We start from the raw sequence: 21,133 nt of genomic DNA, 5'->3' as shown, positions 1-21,133 counted from the left end.
CCAAAACACCAAATTGAACCAACCACCACCAATTTATTAAAGCTAATACTGTCGGTTAGATAGATAAGCAATATATTTATCATAGTAACAAAAAGAATAGCAGCAGAGTGGGAAAAAAATTTAAAAAGTGATGTGTTTTGATGACACTGATGAAACAATAGAAAAACCTCCTGCTCATATGATGCATCACAGAATCTGATTTTGCATTGAGGTTTAAACAGAAACCCAGTTTGGTATTATAGAATGGAACATGCAGAATTATAATTGTATAAAACTCTAATTAATAACAAAATGCTTTAAAAAAAAAAAAAAAAAAAAAAAAGAATGCTATAACTGCACCCTCCCCAGTCACATTGATTCAGTGGTTTACTGACATTAAGAGTAAAAATATATATACAGTATACAGACAAAAGTTTTGGGACATTTTTCCAGCCACAAGTAGTTCTTCCTCAAACTGTTACCACAAAGTTGGAGGCGAACAACTGTATCGAATGTCTTTGTATGTGGAAGCATAACATTTTCCCCTCACTTCAACTAGGAGACCCAAACGTGTTCCAGCATGACAATGCTCCTGTGCACAAAGCCAGCTCTGTGAACATGTGGTTTGGAGTGGAAGATTTTGAATGGCCTGCTATAGAGCCCTGACCTCAACTCTGTTTGGATGGATTAGATAAACGTTGTCTTTACCGAAGCCCTTGTGGCTGAACGAGCACAAATCTTCACAAGCACACTCCAAAATCTAGTGGACCATCTTCCCAGAAGAGTGGACGGATATACTATAAAATATATAATATATTTATGTATTTTATTTATATAATAAAATAGCAAATGGGGACTAAATGTGGAATGAGATGTTTAAAAAGCAGTCAGTTGCCCACAGACTTTTGCCTATATAGTATTTTAACACATAGAGAAAAGAAGCCTAAATCCCTGGATAGAAGATCATAAAGTAAAGCATTACAGTACACACTCACTGCATACATTTTGGCACAGTAAGCTGAAAAGGTTGCAAATCAGTGTTTTCCAAATCTTAAAAACGTGCAAATCTCAAACAATTACACACTACTGTTGTGCATCCTGTCAATATATGTACTTGGGGATGTAGCTATGGGAACGCCTGAACGTGTTCCGAATGCGTTTGTTCTTTAGTCCAGTGAATATTAATGATTCTACAGAACATGGTTCATGCTAAGATGCGACATGATGCGTCAGCTACTCTTAATACTTTATACTAAGCTTGGATGATGGTTATTTAATGGTTGCTACAGTGACATTTACACATTTTATACCATGGTCATTCTAAATATTGGATTCTGATTGGCTGGAAGGAAAGGTGTGCTGCTTAATAAACAGCTGTATTCATAATAACATACAGTTACAATACCATACAGAGTGAGGCAGCGATTTTAAGCATTTCCTTTTGATTTTCACTGAGTTATATGGATGGTTTCTGCACGCTGTTTAATTTGCACAAGGATTGAACACCCAACAGCTTCATTATTATTAGAGAAGAGACAATGCTGCTAAAAAAATACATCATTCACACGCACAAGTTCTCTCTCTTAGACCTGTTTATTAAAACTCATCCGAATTAATGTAATCTTATGCCACTCCTTTATCTTAGTGTATGATGTAGAGCAGCAGAATTCTACATCTAAATATTTGGGGAAAAGGAACCATTACCTTTATCTATTATCCACTTGTCAATGCTGGAATGTGACCATGGTATAATCGGGATAATCCACAGCCAGGTTTGCTGTTTTTCACCTCTATGTCGTGGATTAATATCGACTAACGAATACCCACCTGTGGATTATCCCTTATAAATTTGAACAAATGGTGTGAGAGTAAAAAAGAAATCGATGGATGTCAGACATCTTTTGGCCGTAGGATTGAAATTTCAAATGAATTACATAATTTGCCTTCTTTTTTCTTTTTCTTTCAATCATCAGTTCAAATTTTCTTCCTTTTTTTTTTTTTCTTTGTACGAAATTAAAGACGGCATGTGTCTTTAATGATAGCTAGTGACTGCAAAGTTAATCACACACCCTCTCTTACACACAAACACACAGGTAGTATTATTCCAGAGTGAGGTCACAGTAATGTCACAGCAGATTTTGGTTTTATTTAATCTTATCTATACCCTTATATATTTATAAAAATTCAAGCAACATCTAAAGTCACAAACTCTCCTTCTCTCTCTCTCTCTCTCTCACCTTATCCAGTGTATAACACTCCATGTCACCTTTCCTACACAATCATGGGAGCAGACATAAAACTGTCCTCTCTAGACAAGGATGAGGGATAAGCATCTGTCCCTGTATCCATCTCTCTAAGTTCATAATACGGTGGAAGCATCTCGCTCCCCTCCACCTCGCTGGGGCTGTGGTCAAACGGCTTAGGCAGATCGTCATCGTCCTCAGCGTGGTATGAGTCTAGATCCTTTAAGAAGCCAAAAAAAAAAAAACAACAACACAGTCATTCAGTGTACTTGTACTATTACTGAAGATTCTGGCAGAGTATAATGACACTTGTGATGAAGAATAAAATGTACTTGACTACAATTACACTGCACTTATGTGATACAGATCTACAGAATATCACGGAATTATGGACAGTCAAGGAAAAAATGAAATCTTTTCATCACAGATTTGTTGTTATCAGTGTCCATGTTGAAGATGTCTAATTATAGCTGTAGCTCTTTCTAATCAGGGGATGCACTGAAAAATATTCACTCACAAGATTACTATTGCAATTATCTGTCCGGTCCATTGTCCCTCCTCCATTAATAAACAAAATGTTCACAGAGTGATTTCTGCCCCAATAAGTCTTTTAGAGTGCATGTTTCAACTACTACTTTGACCACTACTTTGACCACAAATAAAAACTCTATAGAGCTAAATGAGGCGGTAGAGATGGGGTAAGTGGAAGTTTAGCGGTTTAAATGTTGGACTTTTGATTGAAAGGTCGTGAATTCAAATTCACTAAATAGTGAAGGGGTTACAGGTACAGGGAGTTTTTCTCACCGTCACTGGTTCTGCTCTTTGTGTCTCGTAGTATGTAAGTGGAACGCTGTTGTCGTTGTGGTTCACCGGCGTCGGAACAGCCTACAACACATGCACACACACACACTTTTACACCAATTCACATAACCACATAATTCATTTGTTACAATTACAATTAATCTACAGATTATCAAGATCAACTAATCAACAGATAAACTCGTGCACAGTTTCTTCTGTGAATCTCTGCAGTGATCCCAGAAATCCACCATGTGGTGCTACAGCACCATGCAGATGAAATCCAATTTACCCTTTAAAGGACTATCTATTCCTTTCTGATTCTTTTATTTCTTTTTATATATTAAAAAAAGCCCTGCTCATTCGTAGACTATTGCTTGTGTCCATTTCTTGTTAGGGCATGATGATCTGTTCTCTTAACACATCTTAACATATATATATATATATATATATATATATATATATATATATATATATATATATATATATATATATAGTGTTCTTGTGTCTACTCAAAACATTACATCATTGTATTTCTATATAGTGCAGCATGAACCTGGATTACATAATCGTCATTATCATTATTATTATTATTATTATTATTATTATTAGCGATATGATCTGTATATGACTTACATTGTAGGAAATCGTGGTGTGCTTCTTAGGAGGAGGAGGCTTGTGAGTGGGAGGACCACTGTAACACACACACAAATAAACACAAGACTGTAACAAGAAAGCTGAACCTTTAGAGCTATATTACTCTCACTGTAATATTTTAAAAATCCATTTGTGTTATCTCATCTAACACACACCATTCAGCACATAAAATCCTTAACAATATCTATAATAAACTAGATACAAAGTGTCCAATGTGTAAACTCAATACATCGCCATGATAATTCAGGGTTACGGTATAGCATAACATTAATTATTACACATATACTCTATGGACTGCTATAGATCTCTGACCCCAAACCCTACTGAACACTTCTGACATGAATTGGATGAATTGGAATGCTGACTGCACCTGACTTAACTAACACCCTTGTGGCTGAATGAACACAAATCTCCACAATCCCACTCCAAAGTCTAGTGGAATATCTTCCCAGAAGAGAGAAACAGCAAATGGGGACTAAATGTGGAATGGGATGTTCAAAAAACAAATATATGCTCAGGTGCCCACAAACTTGTCTATATGGTGTTTACAGAAATGGTAGGCATTGAGAGAAAGAGAGAGAGAGAGAGAGAGAGAGAGAGGTGAAGGGAGGGGACTTACTCTCTGTCCATGCGTTTCTTGCATACCACGGCCACAATGGTGGCGATGAGGGCGATGAAGAGGATGACTCCAATAATGGCTCCAATTATGGCGCCTGTAGCAGGGCCCTTCGACGTCTCTAAAAAAAAGGACAGAGAGAGAAAATGTGTGTGTAAATTACAAAATCCTTGCTGCACTGCACACATGAAAAATCAACAGTGAAGTGTTAATTCGCGGTATGAATTATTCACTATCTACATATAAGCTTATAGGAAATGTGCGAAGCTCCAGGAGTGAGGAATTTAAGTGTAGACCTGTTGACAGATCCTGTAGGGCTTAATATCTCATGCTTCTCTCTTCGACATGAGTGAGGAGCTTGAACTTATTTCGTTTGAACATAGTGTAAGTTGAAAATGGCATAAATGTGATACTTTACCAAACTGTTCCCTCAAATGTGCAATAGTCATTTTGGGATATTTCTTACTAGTGCAGTCACACGGAGGGAAAAAAAGAGAACTTAAATTAGAATTGCACTGCATTGCTGAGCGAATACAGAAGCCTTATTTGTGTTTGCCTCTTGTTAGTCAGTCTTGTCACTCCATAATGCCCCTTCACTCCACCTGCATAACATTCTGGATTAGACAACGAAAAAAGGTCACACTGAGCTTCAAAAATTGACAAGACTCCTGTCTTGTTCCTGGACTGGTGTATAAACAATAATCGGTTCAAATCTCTGAATCGATTGAATGGTTGTTTTTACCTCACCAAACAAGTGAATTTCATTTGAACTTCCTCGTAAATAATATTTTGGATTGGAAATGATATCATGACAGTCCTTGGTAATGTAACAATTAGGGCGGAGCTTTAATAGTGTTAGCCCAATTGGCTAGAATGTAAATGATGTCATAACACTCTTCTCTCATTGGTAATGTGACAACCACTACATTTTTAAGGGGTGGAGCTTTGTGTCCTAGAGCAGGATTAGAAATGGTGTAATGACAGGCCTTGGTAATGCTAATATCACTATGTTTTGGGGGAAGAGATTTGTAATCAAGTGTAGGAATGTAAATGAAGTCATGACACTCTTCAGTCCTTGGTAATGTGACGACCAATAGATTTCTTGGGGGTGGAGCTTTGTATACCGGTGTGGGATTAAAAATTATGTCATAACAGCCCTCAGTCTTTGATTATGTGACAAATCATATATGTTTAGGGGCGGAAATTTGGGGCCGGGATTGGAAATGATGTGTGTGTTATCTCAAGGAATATGAAAATCATTTCAATCCAATTTAACGGCACTAATTTAACCCCCAATCTTTCCTCTTTAATGCATGCTCAGAAACAAAAACCGGTGTAATCACTTTGTAATCCACAAGGTGGTGATCTACTGGCAAACCCATTTTGCAGACCTACACTGACCTGTAGTGATCTGAAGCATTGTGTGCTCTTGGATAGATGCTTCTGGTTTGCTCAGTCTATTTAAAAACAGACAGCCCTAATGGTTTTGCAAATGATTTTCGCAATTCGGGATTCGAAAATGCGTGTGACGCTGACGCTGAGGTCATGTAAAGGACAAACCCGTTCCTCAACATAAAAAATATTGCTAGCATCTTTCTGGATTGTCCGTGCCGCCTGCCTTCGAGTGATTTTACTGTGTGAGCTTGTCGTTGCGTCAGCTCTGTTGCTTCAGACGCATGTTGCCTGACTGCTGGAAGAGACAAAGAGATGGAGAGAGAGTTGCGACAGATCCGTGGCCCGACCAGAAATACCTGCTTACCAAAAGACAAACAAGGGGAAGTGATGGAAGAGGAAAGGAAACAAAAGAGAGGCTCGGAAATCTGCCGGATGGTCTGACAGAAAAGAACAGACGCTTAACATAATAGCATAAAGTGGAACAGCTGACTGAGTTCACCTCCCTTTTTTTATACACATAACTGCCTATGAGCACCTTCTCACACACTAATTATATATATGTATATACACACACACACACACACACACACACACACACACACACACACACACACACACACACACACACACACATATATATATATATATATATATATATATATATATATATATATATATCACACACACACACACAGATGTCATGTCTCAAGGCTGTTGATCAGACATCGGTCTACCGCGTATCGTGTCTTGGCCTGTCAATCTCCCAGAAGCCCCCCAACATTCCTCACTCGAGCACACATGCACACACACACAAACACACACACACACGCACACAGAGAGAGACAAGTTGAAAGGTATGGGAGTCTGTGTGCAAGGGAGAGAATAAGAAAAAAATGCAAGGCATGTACGGAAAGTGAAGGTCACTGGAGATAAAGGTGAAATAGGAAGTGTGTGTGTGTGTGTGTGTGTGTGTGTGTGTGTGTGTGTGTGTGTGTGTAAATGTGTGTGAAGAAAATGTCAGAATAAAACAGAATGTAATGTGTTCTGACCAAATCTTCTCTATCACCCGAACAGAATCTTAAAACATCCAGCATACTAAAGCACTCCTGAGTGCATTTTTACATTCTGTGTCTATAAAAGGAAGCAAACCGGTGTGTGTTTACATAAGATACAATATACAGGCAAAAGTATTGGGACACCTGAGTTTTCAAACCTTTTGTTGAGACAATGCCTGTTGTGAAAAGTGCTATAGAAAAACTTGACTTAACACAAAATTGGAGGCATACAATAGTATAGGATGAGGTAGCATGACATTTTTCCTTCACTTGAGATCCAAACCATGGTCCATCATGACAATGGTCCTGTGCACAAATCCAGCTCCATGCACATATGGTTTACATGGGTTAGATCTTCCATGGCCTGCTATAGAGCTCTGACCTCAACCTCAGTGAACACCTTTGGGATGAATGTGAACTCTGACTGCACCCCAGGCCTCCATCACCTCATCTACATCAGTACCTGACTTTACTAACACCCTTGTAGATGAATGAGCACAAATCTCCACAAGCACCCTCCAAAATCTAGTGGAACATCTTCCCAGAAGAGGGTATGTTATTATAACTGCAACTAATATATATATAAAACAACAATATAATTAGTCTAAGAACTAATTGAACTAAAAGAATTTAAGAAACTTCTCATATATGACATAAGACATATTCTCATATGTCTTTGAGTTTATTTGTCTTCCTAACTGATTGCCTCCTTTAACCGTTCAACCATGTTCCAGTCATGTGACCCAGATTCGAAGCCAGATGAAGCCTGTTGAAACTTTTTGTGATGGAAGTAAACATGCGCTGGGCTTCGGAATCATTATGCAGCTTAGACACACGCCAGTCCCATTCAAATTAAGGAAGTCGAGCGCGTCAGCGGAGACGCAAACCTTTGAGGTTTGCTAATAGAGAGAGGTCTAACTGCTGACTCAACTGCTGACATGTTTCGTCTGAGTGTAATGAGGTTGAGAATTAGCGAGAAAGAGAGAGAGAGTGAGAATGAGAAAGACTCCATTTCTCTCTCCCACAGGAGGAAAGTTTGTGCTCCCAAAACACAGCTAAGACAGAGCTATACATCCTCATCTGACACACTTTATTACCAAATTCTACCCACACACACCAGATTGCATCCACACATACAATATCTCTTGGTCTGCCATAATATTAGGAACACTGAGAGACCTGCCTTCCCTCTGTTTGCTGAGAATATCAGAACTGCTCTTATTACTGCTTTTTTTTTTTCCCCTTTTTAATTTCACCAAATTCTGAATATATTTCATGCTGTATATAAAATATTAGTATTTTAAATGCTTTTATTTTATTTCTTTTTTGCTTTCTCTAATTTTCTTCCCTTTGCACTTGCTTTGGTAATACACATGTATTTTACCAGTGGTGTAAAGTATTTGAGTAAAAGTACTTTGTTACTGTAGTTAAGTCATTTTTTGGCTACTTTCTCGTTTTACCCGTTTTTGAGTGTCAGAGATATAAAATCTTTATATCTTTCTAGTTTTACTCATGTTTGAGGATCAGAGATATACAATCTCTATATCTTTCTAGTTCTACTCGTTTTTGAGTATTAAAGACGCTCAACTCAACTCCGTTTGAGGGAATTTATATACTTTTGCTCCAGTATATTTTATTTGACAATGAGTGTTAACAATTACATCTATTGAAGAGGTCATTAAGGCTCCACACTCATCTACCCGCATCTGCTACAGTACCTGTGAGCAACTTTTTAGCGTTTGCTCGCCTCATTTTCATTCAACAGCTCGAATAAATTCCAAAGAACTTGAAAAAAGAAAGAGAGAAAGAGAGAGTAAGAGACCTGCCAAAAAAAAAAAAGAAAAAAGAAAAAGAAAAACAAGCCACCCACCAATTGCCAATAAAGATATCTTATTTCCTGTTCTGTGTGTAATATTACATCCTCCACTGATATTGTGTTTTTTCATAACTGGCATGAGTGTGTGGTGTGTGTGTGTGGGTTTGGAATTATTCTCCAACCACTTTACAGGCAACCTTTTTACTTTGTGTATGAGTGTGCACGTGCGTGTAGACGCACGTGCGTGTGTGTGTGTATATGTGCGGCCTTTGCTCTTCTAAGTGGAAGGAGAAAGGCAGCATGCAGAGCAGCCAGTGCAGAGGCTGTAATTCAGTTAACAGGCCTGATTAACCCGAGTGTTTATTACTGATGAGGAGCAGCAGCACTGGAGTGTTGTTACATACAGCGAGACGTGCAGCACTACACTGCTGTAATCACGCCGGCATACAGAGCGAATAAAAAAAAAAACGACTGCACGTGAGGTACTTCATCAAAACTGTCTGTGTGTGTGTGATAGCGCATGTGTGTGTAGTGGAACCAGTCTGCCAGATCGAGGCTTAATGGGGTTAGATTACAAGCATGCTTTTAGTGTGAGTGAGAATGGACATGAGAGAGAGAGAGAGAGAGAGAGAGAGAGAGAGAAAGCCAAAAAGAGTCAGACAAACAGAGACATACAGTACAGACCAAAAGTTTGGACACACCTTCTCATTCAAAGAGTTTTCTTTATTTTCATGACTATGAAAATTGTAGAGTCACACTGAAGGCATCAAAGGCTATTTGACCAAGAAGGAGAGTGATGGGGTGCTGCGCCAGATGACCTGGCCTCCACAGTCACTGGACCTGAACCCAATCGAGATGGTTTAGGGGTGAGCTGGACTGCAGAGTGAAGGCAAAAGGGCCAACAAGTGCCAAGCATCTCTCGGGGAACTCCTTCAAGACTGTTGGAAGACCATTTCAGGTGACTACCTCTTGAAGCTCATCAAGAGAATGCCAAGAGTGTGCAAAGCAGTAATCAAAGCAAAAGGTGGCTACTTTGAAGAACCTACAATATGAAAATTTTCAGTTGTTTCACACTTTTTTGTTATGTATATAATTCCATATATAATTCCACATGTGTTAATTCATAGTTTTGATGCCTTCAGTGTGAATCTACAATTTTCATAGTCTTGAAAATAAAGAAAACTCTTTGAATGAGAAGGTGTGTCCAAACTTTTGGTCTGTACTGTATAAGAAAAAGACAGAAAGAACAGGAGAAAGACAATTAATGAGAGCGACGGAAAGTGAGAGACAGACGGAGAAAGAAAGGCGAACAAAGAGAGTCAGAAAAAGTCACAGAAAATGACAGAGAGAGAGACACACAGCAAGAGATATGGAAAGAGAGCAACAGAGCAAAAGGGATAGAAAAAGAGAGAGCAGAGACAGCAAGAGAGACAGCAAGAGAGACAAAGAGCGAGGGAGAGAGACAGAGAAAGAGAGATAAACTAAGATACAGAGAGAGCGATACAAACAGGAAAACATACCACTCCACACACCCGTTCATTATTGTTGCTTTGTTTTTTTTTCTTTCATATCCACCAATGACCTCTCATACAGGGAACAGAGATAACGCAAAGATAATGCAAATTATTACAATTACCCCAAACCTATTTATAATACCAACCACAACAACAACAATAAAGAACAACAACTGGTCCACAGGGAGGTGGTAGCTCAGTGGTTAAGGCATTGGGCTTTGGATCAGAAGATCACAGGTTCAAATCCCACCACCACCAAGCTGCCACTGCTTGGCCCTTGAGCAAAGCCCTAAAAACCCTGCCCTGCTCAGTTGTAAGTCGCTCTGGATAAGGGCGTCTGCCAAATGCTGCAAATGTAATGTACCTAATGTACTAGCATGGGAGGAAACCAGAAAACACTGAAAAAAACCATTGAAAACACATTTTTCTAGTCCCTTACTCAAAATTTAAACAAGAGAAACCTGGAACAGTGAGGTGAGGCAGCAATAACTATATTGAGGCACAAAAAAAAAAAAAAACATATATAGTCCCCCCCCTTATTGTTTTGTTTGTTTGTTTGTTTGTAGACATTCTAGAATTAAAAGATTTTTGTTACTGCACTATTACACTGTTGTTACTGCATTAGAAATAAATAATTAAAAAACATTCTTAAAGTATGCTGAAATAAGTGGAGCAAATCTTTAGAAAATTAAATATTAACTGTAAAACAAACACACACACACACACACACACACACACACACACACACACACACACACACACACACACTTACATACATATGTATTACCCAAATGGGGTCTAACAAAAGTAAACTATTTCATTCATTTTTTCAATTTTTTTTTATTTTATTCAATCAAATTCAAATTAATTGATTAGTCAACATAAAAAAATTATCACATTTATTCTAAATCATTTTATGAAATATGATTTTATATATTATTTAACCAAGCAGGCATTTTATTTAAAATAGTTTTCAAAATGTAAACTGTTTCAAATGTTGATGATCACAAATGTTAATAAACTGCATTAATAAAAAAAAAACGACAAGCACCTTTATGTTTTGCATTTCTTCCCCCTAACCGTGAATTATGATTAAAAAACCCTGAGGTACGAACTGAACCTTGAATTTCGTGTACCGTTACACCCTTAATACATATACAGTATTAGGGCTGTCAAAATTAACACGTTAACACAAATTTGTTTAACTGCACACATTTTATTAATGCCCTTTTCATTAAAAATATAAATAAATAAATATAAAAGAGCGGAATTAAACCTTTCTTTAATTCATACATATAAACAAAAACTAAATAAAAAAAATACGCCAATTAATTTTTATTCACTAAACATTTGCTTTACTGTTGCGCTAAGTCTCAAATCAAGCACCAAAATCCACTAAGATGCCCACATCCGCCAATTAAATCCGTCCGTGTGGAAACATAGCAAAAGTTCAGTTTGGTGTCCTGATGATTTACGTCATTTAAAATATTACATAATTAAAACATTAACAGGGATATTTTGTCTTCATGCTCTATGTTGAGTCTGGTTTTAATAACATACATTTGCATAAAGCATCTATATTTCTCGATGGCCATGTTGATTAGAGTATAAAAGTATTCATTGAAAGTACATTTAGAACAGATAAAAATGTGCGATTAACCGCGATAAAAATATTTGAATCGACTGACAGCCCTAATATACACACACACACACACACACACACACACACACACACACACACACACACACACACACATATATTTTATATTATTCTCACACTCAGTCACCTGAACTTGTGCCTGTGTCGTGCTAATAAGACAGCTTTTAAATTGAACTCAGAAAAAGAGTGTGTGAATGTGTGTGAGTGAAAGAGAGTGGAGAGAAGAAAGCGAGAAAGCCTATGATTGCCTGCCTGTGACTGGCAGTGAAAATTTTCAGAAAAAACAAATGCACTCTTTTTTTCACCCCAGATGATATTGCATATCTGCTGTGTGACACATGGCATTAGTGTAACAGATGCAGCCATCCAAAGTTCCCTCTCTCCCTCTCTTTCGCTACCTCACTGAACTCCCATTTCCCACTGAATGAAGGAAACATTCTGAATATATACGTGCTATTATGATCTGACTCGGCCTATCAGTCTTTCTGACAAAAGCAGTGTGGTGTGTATAAATAAATAATGTGTGTGTAAATGTGTGTGCGCTACCTCATGCATCACGCAAGCACACCGCTAATGTGAGTCGAGACCTAGACACGGACCGTGCATTTCTCCTGGCTGAGGATTGAACCGGTGTCAGCGACTCGGTCTCCTCCAGTGTGTGTTTGTGTACGTGTGTCTCTCCAGGGGACAGTGTGGCTTCCGCCAGCTCACATTAAGGCATGAGACATTTGCCACAGGAGGAATCCAGACCCTGATTTTTATCCTTGACAAGGTCACTGTAAACATCCTTCTCTCTCTCAGACACAGTAGTGATTTACAGTAAAAGCTGCCTCACATTCTGTCATTCATTTAGATACAATCTGAGCACTGATGCATTGAATACACACTCACACTCATTTGGACGTACTGTTTGTCATTTGTTTCCGCTATTCTGACACAAAATGAACATTTTCTGTTCCTCAACAACATCGAAGGGAAACTAAAAACATGCCGAAACACATTCAAAGTATGGTATATAATGTTTTCAAGCATCACAGAAAAAACAAAATGGCTTGTTTTCACAGAAAATGGATGTAATGTTTATGTGGGGTTGAATTGGTTGCAATGTAATTGTGTGTGTGTGTGTGTGTGTGTGTGTGTGCGTGTGTGTGTGTGTCGGATGTCTTGCCCAGGGTCTAAACAGCTTCAAAACGGGCAACCCTGTGATTACTAAGCCATTACTCCAATTACACTGCGTCATGAGCCTACAGAGGTGTGTGTGTGTGCATGTTTACCTGTTAACTCGGAATGATTTGGCTTCATTAGAGAGCATTCATGCGTTCTAGAGCCGTAATTGCCGTGTTTTCCCTGACACTCCGAAACCCTCTCGCGGAAATAATGTGTGCCGACTCAGACCAGCATCCCTGTCTCTCTCTCTGTCACCCAGAACAAAAAAAAAAAAAAAAACACGCTCGCATCCACCCTCGACACGTCTCGGAATATCCCCAGCACACGTTACTGCTCTATGCTGCCTCAAAGCAGCAATTACAAAGACAGTACAAGCACACACACACTGTGGTGAAGTTTTTTGTGTGATGTGATGCGATGACTGAAGTAGCTCTGTGTGTGTGTGTGTGTGTGTATGTGTGTGTGATTTGTCCTGAGCTGAAAGCTTTTCCATGCCATAATACGCCGTGGCTATAAACAGCAGCAGGGGCAGCGATGAAGAAGGAAGCTGTGCATAATGGATTTTTTGGGTGACTTCTGCATTAATCAGTGTCATAAACTAATATTCCCATGTGTCCTTTATGTCCCCTCCTCAGCTTCATTCTCCCATCATCCCTCTCTCTTCTTCTCAGCGTTTTAACGGCATAACTTTCACAGTGTATTACTAAGGCGGTCATAGAGCTGAGTGATGATCTAACGCCGCGTTTTCAATTACGGAGCGCATCATAAATCGCACAATAAAGACTACAGATTTCTCGTTGTTTTTCTTACTATTCTCTGTATGCCAGTCTAATACACTAAATGGACCAAAGTTTGTGGTCACCTGACCATAAGATTCGTATATACATTGTACTTTAATCAACAGATTCCACATTTAGTCCTCATTTGCTGTTATAATCACAGAAGATGTTCCACTACATTTTGGAGTGTGTTTGTCGAGATCATTGTGTATGATCATTAGGTCTGTATAGCACGACACTCGATATCTTCTACTCCAAACCATGTAAATCATATGTTCATGGAGCTGGCTTTGTGCACAGAGGCATCGTCATGCTGCAACAGGTTTAGTCTCCTAGTTTAGGTGAAAGACATCCTCAGTGCCTCCATCTTTGTGGTAACAGTGTGGAGAAGAATCATTAATGGCTGGAGAAGTCAGGTGACCACATTGTGTACTTTCCTGAATGGAATTTCTGCTGCGTATAATCATTGCTCAAACTACATTCCTGATCATTGAAAACATGCGTTAACGAAATGTAAGGACGTAATGGCAACATGCACCACTGAATATTTTCTATAGCAGTATAGACCTGAAGTAGCACAGTGTATTTTGGAGAACAGTACGCATCCTTGATTTTCATGTACATTTTGCCAGAATGCCCCTATTTAGAGCGACATACAATTATCTCATTTATACTCCTGATCAGTTGAAGGTTAAGAGCCTTATTTAGGGGCCCAACAGCTGGAAATTGCTGGTATTTGAACCACTGAGTTTCCCTGAAAAGTTCCTCACATCACTGTTTCTGTTGCAAGAATCCACGTGAAAGGAGAAGGCATTACAGTAACATCATCTGCCTTTGAAGCGTTTCAGGAGAAATCCTTCATTCTGGTGCTTTACAAAAAAAATAAAAAATAAACAACAAGCCTCCACAGTTTCCTCATCGTCTGATTGCATCTCTTCCAGGGAAGACACCATAATTGGCCGTTTCACACCTCCCACTTTGTGGGTAAAGAATTACTGATTAGTTCCTCTCCTGTTGATATTTATTCCCTCTTTCTCGTTCTCTCGTTCTCTCCCTCCCTCTTTTTTCATACACGAAGACACTTCAGCGTAACGATCTCTTTAAAAAACCTGTTCACGCACAATGCTGATTTTCTCCCTCGCTCCATTCAGACATGTCTCTTTAATGAGAAGACGCACCTTCACAGTATCTCTGTGTGCAGGAGTCGAGGGTGGCGGAGAGGTCACCGTGAGCCAACGCCACCTAGAGGTAACTGAGAGGACACTGCACAATTACCAAGAAGTGTAGGTTCATGTGTGTATACGTGTTTGTGTATGTCTATGTGTTTGTGTATGTGTGTGTGTAAAACCTGAGGGGGTTATTTAAATAGCTGAGTGGGATTAGAGCGCCATTATAACAGCTAATCTGCATATACAACCACAGGGCTGAGCAAGGAGGAGGCAAGCATGCTAAGCCTGTTAGAGACAGGTACAAGATAGCCATGTTCCCTCTCTCTCTCTACTCTGTGCACGTCCACACGTCTACTTCCAGAAAATGGTGAATACTTGACACATGACACTCATATGTTAATATGACCATCTCACATACTCCCCTATAGTCCTCAAACAGGCACATGATGGACATAACAAAATGCTTTATTACAGAACATTTATGAGGATAAGGCAGCATGCAAAGCCTTTAATGAATCAAAGTAAAAACTGGTCAGTTGCCAGAGGCTTCCTTATTAACGCTGTTCCATCAAGCTACGTCCTTATCACTGCATCTGACTGCACCAAGCCTCGGGTCCTGCTACTGTGGCAGGGCTCTCCAGGCAGAGCGCCACGGTTACAGTCTCCCGGGTGACAGCACGATGCGAGAGGCTGGGAGAGAACATCGGTCTTTGAAATTCGTAGGTAGTTTGTAGCCAACATATGATTAGTATGGGCTTTTTGGACATTCCATTCCAGATTAGTCCCTATTTGTTGTTATAATAGCATCCACACTTCTGGGAAGATGTTTTACAAGATTTTGGAGTGCATTTGTGGAGATTTGTGCTCATTCAGGGCGTTAGTAAAGTCAGGTACTGATGTAAGTGAGATGAGGAGGCCTGGGATGAAGTCCGTGTTCTAATTCATCCCAAAGGTGTTCCAGGGTTGAGATCAGAGCTCCATAGCAGGCCAGTCAAGATCATCTAATTCAACCCACATACACCATATGTTCATGGGGTTTGCTTTGCACACAGAATTGTCATGCAGGAACAGGTTTGGGTCTTCTAGTTTAAGTTAAGAGAAAATGTCATGCTTCCTCATTTGAAGACATCGTAAATGAGTACCTACATATCTGTGGTAAACATTTGGAGGAGGAACCACATATAGATGGAAAAGTCAGGTTTTTCAAATACTTTTGTCCCTATGCTGTAAACCCTAGGCTGTTTGAAAAACATGAACCAGTCAAACGGTCACTGCATGAAACTGATTTTGCTTTGTTAAGCCCTCGTCCATTTAATGTTTTGATTATTCCACAAACACAAAACATGCCACTTGAAGAAATCCAGGCTTGGGGCTTCTACCGTATCATTTATTTTTTTTCCACATCACTGCATGAACTAACTCTGACACAGCAGACGTTTCCACTTGCGCTCTCCTGACGTGGCTCAAGGGCTAATAGCACTTACTGGAGGAAAACACTAACGAAACAAGATCAATCCTTTAAAGCGGATATGAGCTAAGCTCTAAAAAATTCATCGGTGCCTCTCAAGTTTTTTTTTTTTCACCCAACTGAGAGGAGGACTGAGATGAAAGAGAATGCTGCTTTTTTTTTTTTTTTGGCATGTTCACAGATAGAACAGGCTAGTGTCAGAGCTGATTAGGTAAAGACACTAGAGGCTTTTTCTCGAAACTGATGCGACCTGACATGGCAGAGCTGAGCATATTTATACATTTATGTAAGGTGAGATCGCATTAGCTTTCATACGAGTTGGCACCGGGTGCTTGAGAGCAGACCTGGAACAAATGTCAGGGCCAAAAGCAACCATGTGCCTAAATGCTCTGGATACTTAAGCCTGGTGTGAAAGGCTGCATGCTGTCCAAAGATGAGAATGATCCAAAATACACATTCTTTTTACTCGAAATAAATGAAAAAATAATAAGTACTTTTCATCAGGATATTTTCATGACTTGTCCATGGTTTGCTTCGTTTTTTTGCCTTAGAGCCATAAAGCTACACTATATAGACAAACGTTTGTGTCCATAAGATTGGTATGTGCGTCCTGTATGTGCGTTCATCCCAAAGTTGTTCAGTAGGGTTGAGGTCAGAGCTTAATAGCAGACCACACAAGATCCCAAACCATGTAAACAATATCTTCATAGAGCTCATCATAGGTCTGCTAGTTCAAGTGAAGGTCAAAATTAATGCAACCACATCCAAAGACAACCTGTTTGCCTCAAACTTTGTGGTAAAAGTTTGGGTAAGAACCACATATAGATTGGAAGGTCAGACGTCCCAATACATTTGTCTATATAGAGTAATGTAGTAACATTAACAATATTAGTCTGGCGCCCATCTTTGATAATCACTTGTCTCCTGTTTATTATACTTTGGGAACAATTTCCTAAGTTTGAACATCTACTTTGAACTACTTACTGTTTAAACATTTGCTCGCTTTCTGTATTGTATGCTGTATTTTTCTGATTTGAAATAGCAATTAAAAGCTATGAAGACGTGTATTTTGTGAAAAGACCCTTAGCTATATAGCTTGTAATTCCAGTGCAAAATTAAAGACACACATTGACCACCAGCAATTGTCGTTTTGATTACTGTACACTAGAAGGAAATTGTTTCCGAATGTGGATGTACGTACATTATATATATATATATATATATATATATATATATATATATATATATATATACACACACAGATAAAAATGATATAGGCTATATAAGTGCATATGCTGCCTTGGGCTGTGTCAGGTTTTGCCTGCTGTTATCCAAAAAAAAAAAAAAAAAAAAAGACCAAGTGGCTGATTTGTGCACATGTTAATGGAAAGTCCTCTTGGCAATGATTAAACTGGCTATGGAAAAACGAACCGTACGTACATTAAAACCTGTCCGGTCCTTGGCACAGACCTTGAAGATCTGACTAGGGCGCCATCTAGAGAGAGAGAAGGCATCAATTCGCCCTGTTCAAAGTACCTACAGGTAGAGCCTTAGGCTTTTGTCCATATACTCTATGCAACACTGTATAGGTAAAAATAATTGTGGAAAATGGCATTAAGGTTAAGTTAGGTAAATAGGAACTATTGTGTAGTAGATTGGAGTAACTGTATGAGGTATGCCATATGGTTCAGTAGGAGGTGAGGAAACTTGTGCACAACATGCATTGTTAGCTGTTTACATGTCATATTGGCAGGAACATACTGGATAAACACGTACAGGTGCTTCTTTTTTGTCAATGCTTGAAATTGTGCGAAAAAAAATCTGTCTGACATGATGTAGCTTTCTACCTGATTTGTCAATGTGATGTCACCTGACAGGTTCCCTTATGTCATGACATTCTCGACGTCCCAGAAACCCCAATTTAATAGCTTTAAATTTAAACAATAAATAGCTTTAGAGCAAAACTAATATCTCAAAAATACGCAACAAAACAATCATATATAACAAATCTAGGGTCTAGAAGCCTAAATGTGTGTGCCCTTGTGAATCGCCTCTCTCGTGAGGTCAACATGACAGAGTGTAAAGAGCTAAGACTTGTACTTCGGTACGTCGGAGTCTCCTGGCACCGTGCTGTAGGGATGTGCTGAATCAGCCTGAATAAACTGTGACCTGTGAGAATGGTTTATCCAATACTTCTATTTGCACTACCATGCACTTTCACACTTTCTGTATATTACTGATCTGTCTTTGAGTTCATATTTAATCTGTATTCTCTCATATAGACTGTATTGTCTTGTATAGTCTAAGCTGAATGTATAGTGTATCTGTATTTATATCTGTACCTTTCACCAACATTTAGAACCAAATTCGTTGTGTGTGTCAACACAATTGACTAATGAACCTGATTCTGATTAAACACTTTTTGTACACTTTATGGACAAATGTTTTTGGACACCTGAATCTATAAGATTGGTATGATAGTCCCCATTTGGAGTTATAAATAACCTCCACTCTTCTGGGAAGATGTTCCACTAGATTTACGAGGGGGAAAGTGGGGATTTGTGCTCATTCAGCCACTCAGCAGTACTCAAGATCTTCCACTCCAACCCATGTAAACCATTGTCACGCTGGAACATTTGGAACGGTTTGGGTCTCCTAGTTCAAGTAAAGGGAAAATGTAATGCTCTCACATCCCCAAACAATTGTTTTCCTTTAGGTTTGTGGTAACAACCAAATATGGATTAAAAAGTCAGGAATCCCATATACACCATTCGAATGCACAACACTGAGGTGAATAACCACCCGATGCATCAAAATCGTGTAACACTCAACAAGCCAGGGATCATCCAGCTGGATATCCAAAGACATCCTGTACAATTGTGTGCTTTCAACTTCGTGGTAACATTTTAAGGAAGAACCACAAACGGATGGAAAAAGCAGGCGTCCCAATACTTTTGTCCATATAACACATATGCAATGGTGCTGCACCACCAGATACGCAATGCCAGCAGACACATTTCAGGATGTTCTTCACGTCTTGTCTGCGTAAAATAAATAAAGCTAAATGCAAAAATGTCCAATGTGTGTCCTTCACCGAAACACTGCCCCGGGTGTCTCTGGGTGTCCACATGCATGCTAACAAATTTTTTTTTTTTTTACACAAAACTGTGATACAAACATGAGTCCACTCTTCCCGTACAGAGTAAGAAGTGAGTTTTAAAAACACTCAGGGATAAGATCTGTAAATACATGTTCTCACAGGCCAAAGAGCACCGTGACTCAACATTCATAGTCTCTCCTCACACATCCTCTTGCTTTTTCTGGGAATCGTGATTCATGTATTATCTAGTAGTACCTGTCTGAAAACGTAAGACTATCACGTGTCGTGCTGATACAAGGAAACAAACCAACCTGTCAAAAAAAAAGCACAGAACAATCGGCTGCCGAAACCGAAACACAGTGAAGTGTGTGAGACGGCTTTTCTTGCCAGACTGGTTTAGCACAATGCCTGCGCTATTAATCCTAGAGGCTCTGCTGAGAAAAGGTTCAGGTCACATCCAATTCAAGTTTTTATTTATTTATTTATTTGTGTGTGTGTGTGTGTGTGGGTTTGTTCCCCCTCAAGAAGAAGCTGGTGTGATGATTCACAATGTGGTGAGGATCAGTGGTCAGGTTTGGTCATTAAAAGAGTGTTTTTGCCACAGCTAAATGAATGAGTAAGTAAACATAAATAAATAAGGTGTATAACAGAACCGCTGTGTTATGCAGAATGGCACTTGCACCGTTTGCTTTGACAAGGTCTAAGCTCTGTGTGTGTGTGGTGTCTAAAAACTGAATGTCAAGCCTGAGGGAAAAAAAAAACCATGAGATAACATAGGATGTCACAGAACATGAGGCTCTTTGAACTGTAGGGCATTGTGGGAAATCTGTAAATGACCTTGGTTCCGACCGCAGTTAGGCAGTGTAAACATGGGCAATCTAAAATCTCTCTGTCTCTCACACACACACACACACACACACACACACACACACACACACGCACACACGCACACACGCAAAAACAAACAAATGCATGTGAGCATGTGAAAGGGAGACACGATCACATGCTTTAAATACACCGGGAAAGCTCTAATGATGCAGATGAAGCAATGGTTCAATGTAGGATTGCAAACATTCCGGATTTTTTAGACACCAGCACTTCATCGGTGCTGTAACACTGGGTGTTTAAGTCGATCTTAAATGATCTTTTATGTGTAAACGTTTGTTGACACCTAATCACAAGACTGATGTGCTTTTTGAACATCCCATTTCGTGTTTAGTCCCCATTTGCTGCTATAATATGTGCAGTCAGCATTCAAATTCATCCAAAAAAAGGTGTTCTATTGCGGATTACTCAAGATCTTCCAGTCCAACCCGTGGAAACTCATGTAGTTTAGGATCAGGTCTCCTAGTTCAAGTGAAGGAAAGATTGCATGCTACCACTTTGTGGTAATAGTTTAAGAAATGGTTTGAAAATTATATACTTATACACCATTCGATTGCGTGGCGTTGAGGTAAATAACCACCTGACACAAAGTGCGTTAGTGTCGTGAGACACTCAACAAGCCATCTCACTGACCCCATGGTCATTTTTCATACACTGACAAGTTCAAACTGTTCATGTTTGCAGTGTGAAAGCGACTGAATGGATAAAAATAAAAAAATTTGTTTCGGCTAAACGCAGCTCGATTTCTGCTGCTCACCATCATACACAGAGAGATAAAGCAGTGCCATGAGATCGCATTCATTTGGATGAGTTTTATCAAACAGTAATTATA

At 39.2% G+C, this 21,133-nt stretch overlaps 1 protein-coding gene across 1 annotated transcript in view; it reads right to left on the bottom strand.

The window, feature by feature from the left end:
* Positions 1–1,553: 1,553 nt before the first annotated feature.
* The window catches only part of si:ch73-22o12.1 (nectin-2), a 63,940-nt gene continuing 44,360 nt past the window's right edge, over positions 1,554–21,133 (bottom strand). The window contains exons 8-11 of the mRNA XM_046846379.1: positions 4,297–4,414; positions 3,657–3,714; positions 3,027–3,107; positions 1,554–2,442 (exon numbers count right to left, since the gene is read on the bottom strand). Of these exons, the coding sequence (XP_046702335.1) occupies positions 2,251–2,442; positions 3,027–3,107; positions 3,657–3,714; positions 4,297–4,414 (449 nt within the window). The 3' untranslated portion in view covers positions 1,554–2,250. The remainder of the gene's footprint in view (positions 2,443–3,026; positions 3,108–3,656; positions 3,715–4,296; positions 4,415–21,133) is intronic.

Source organism: Silurus meridionalis, chromosome 4 (genome assembly GCF_014805685.1).
Source record: "Silurus meridionalis isolate SWU-2019-XX chromosome 4, ASM1480568v1, whole genome shotgun sequence".
Lineage (NCBI taxonomy): Eukaryota > Metazoa > Chordata > Actinopteri > Siluriformes > Siluridae > Silurus > Silurus meridionalis.
This window is presented reverse-complemented; position numbering and strand designations above follow the sequence as displayed.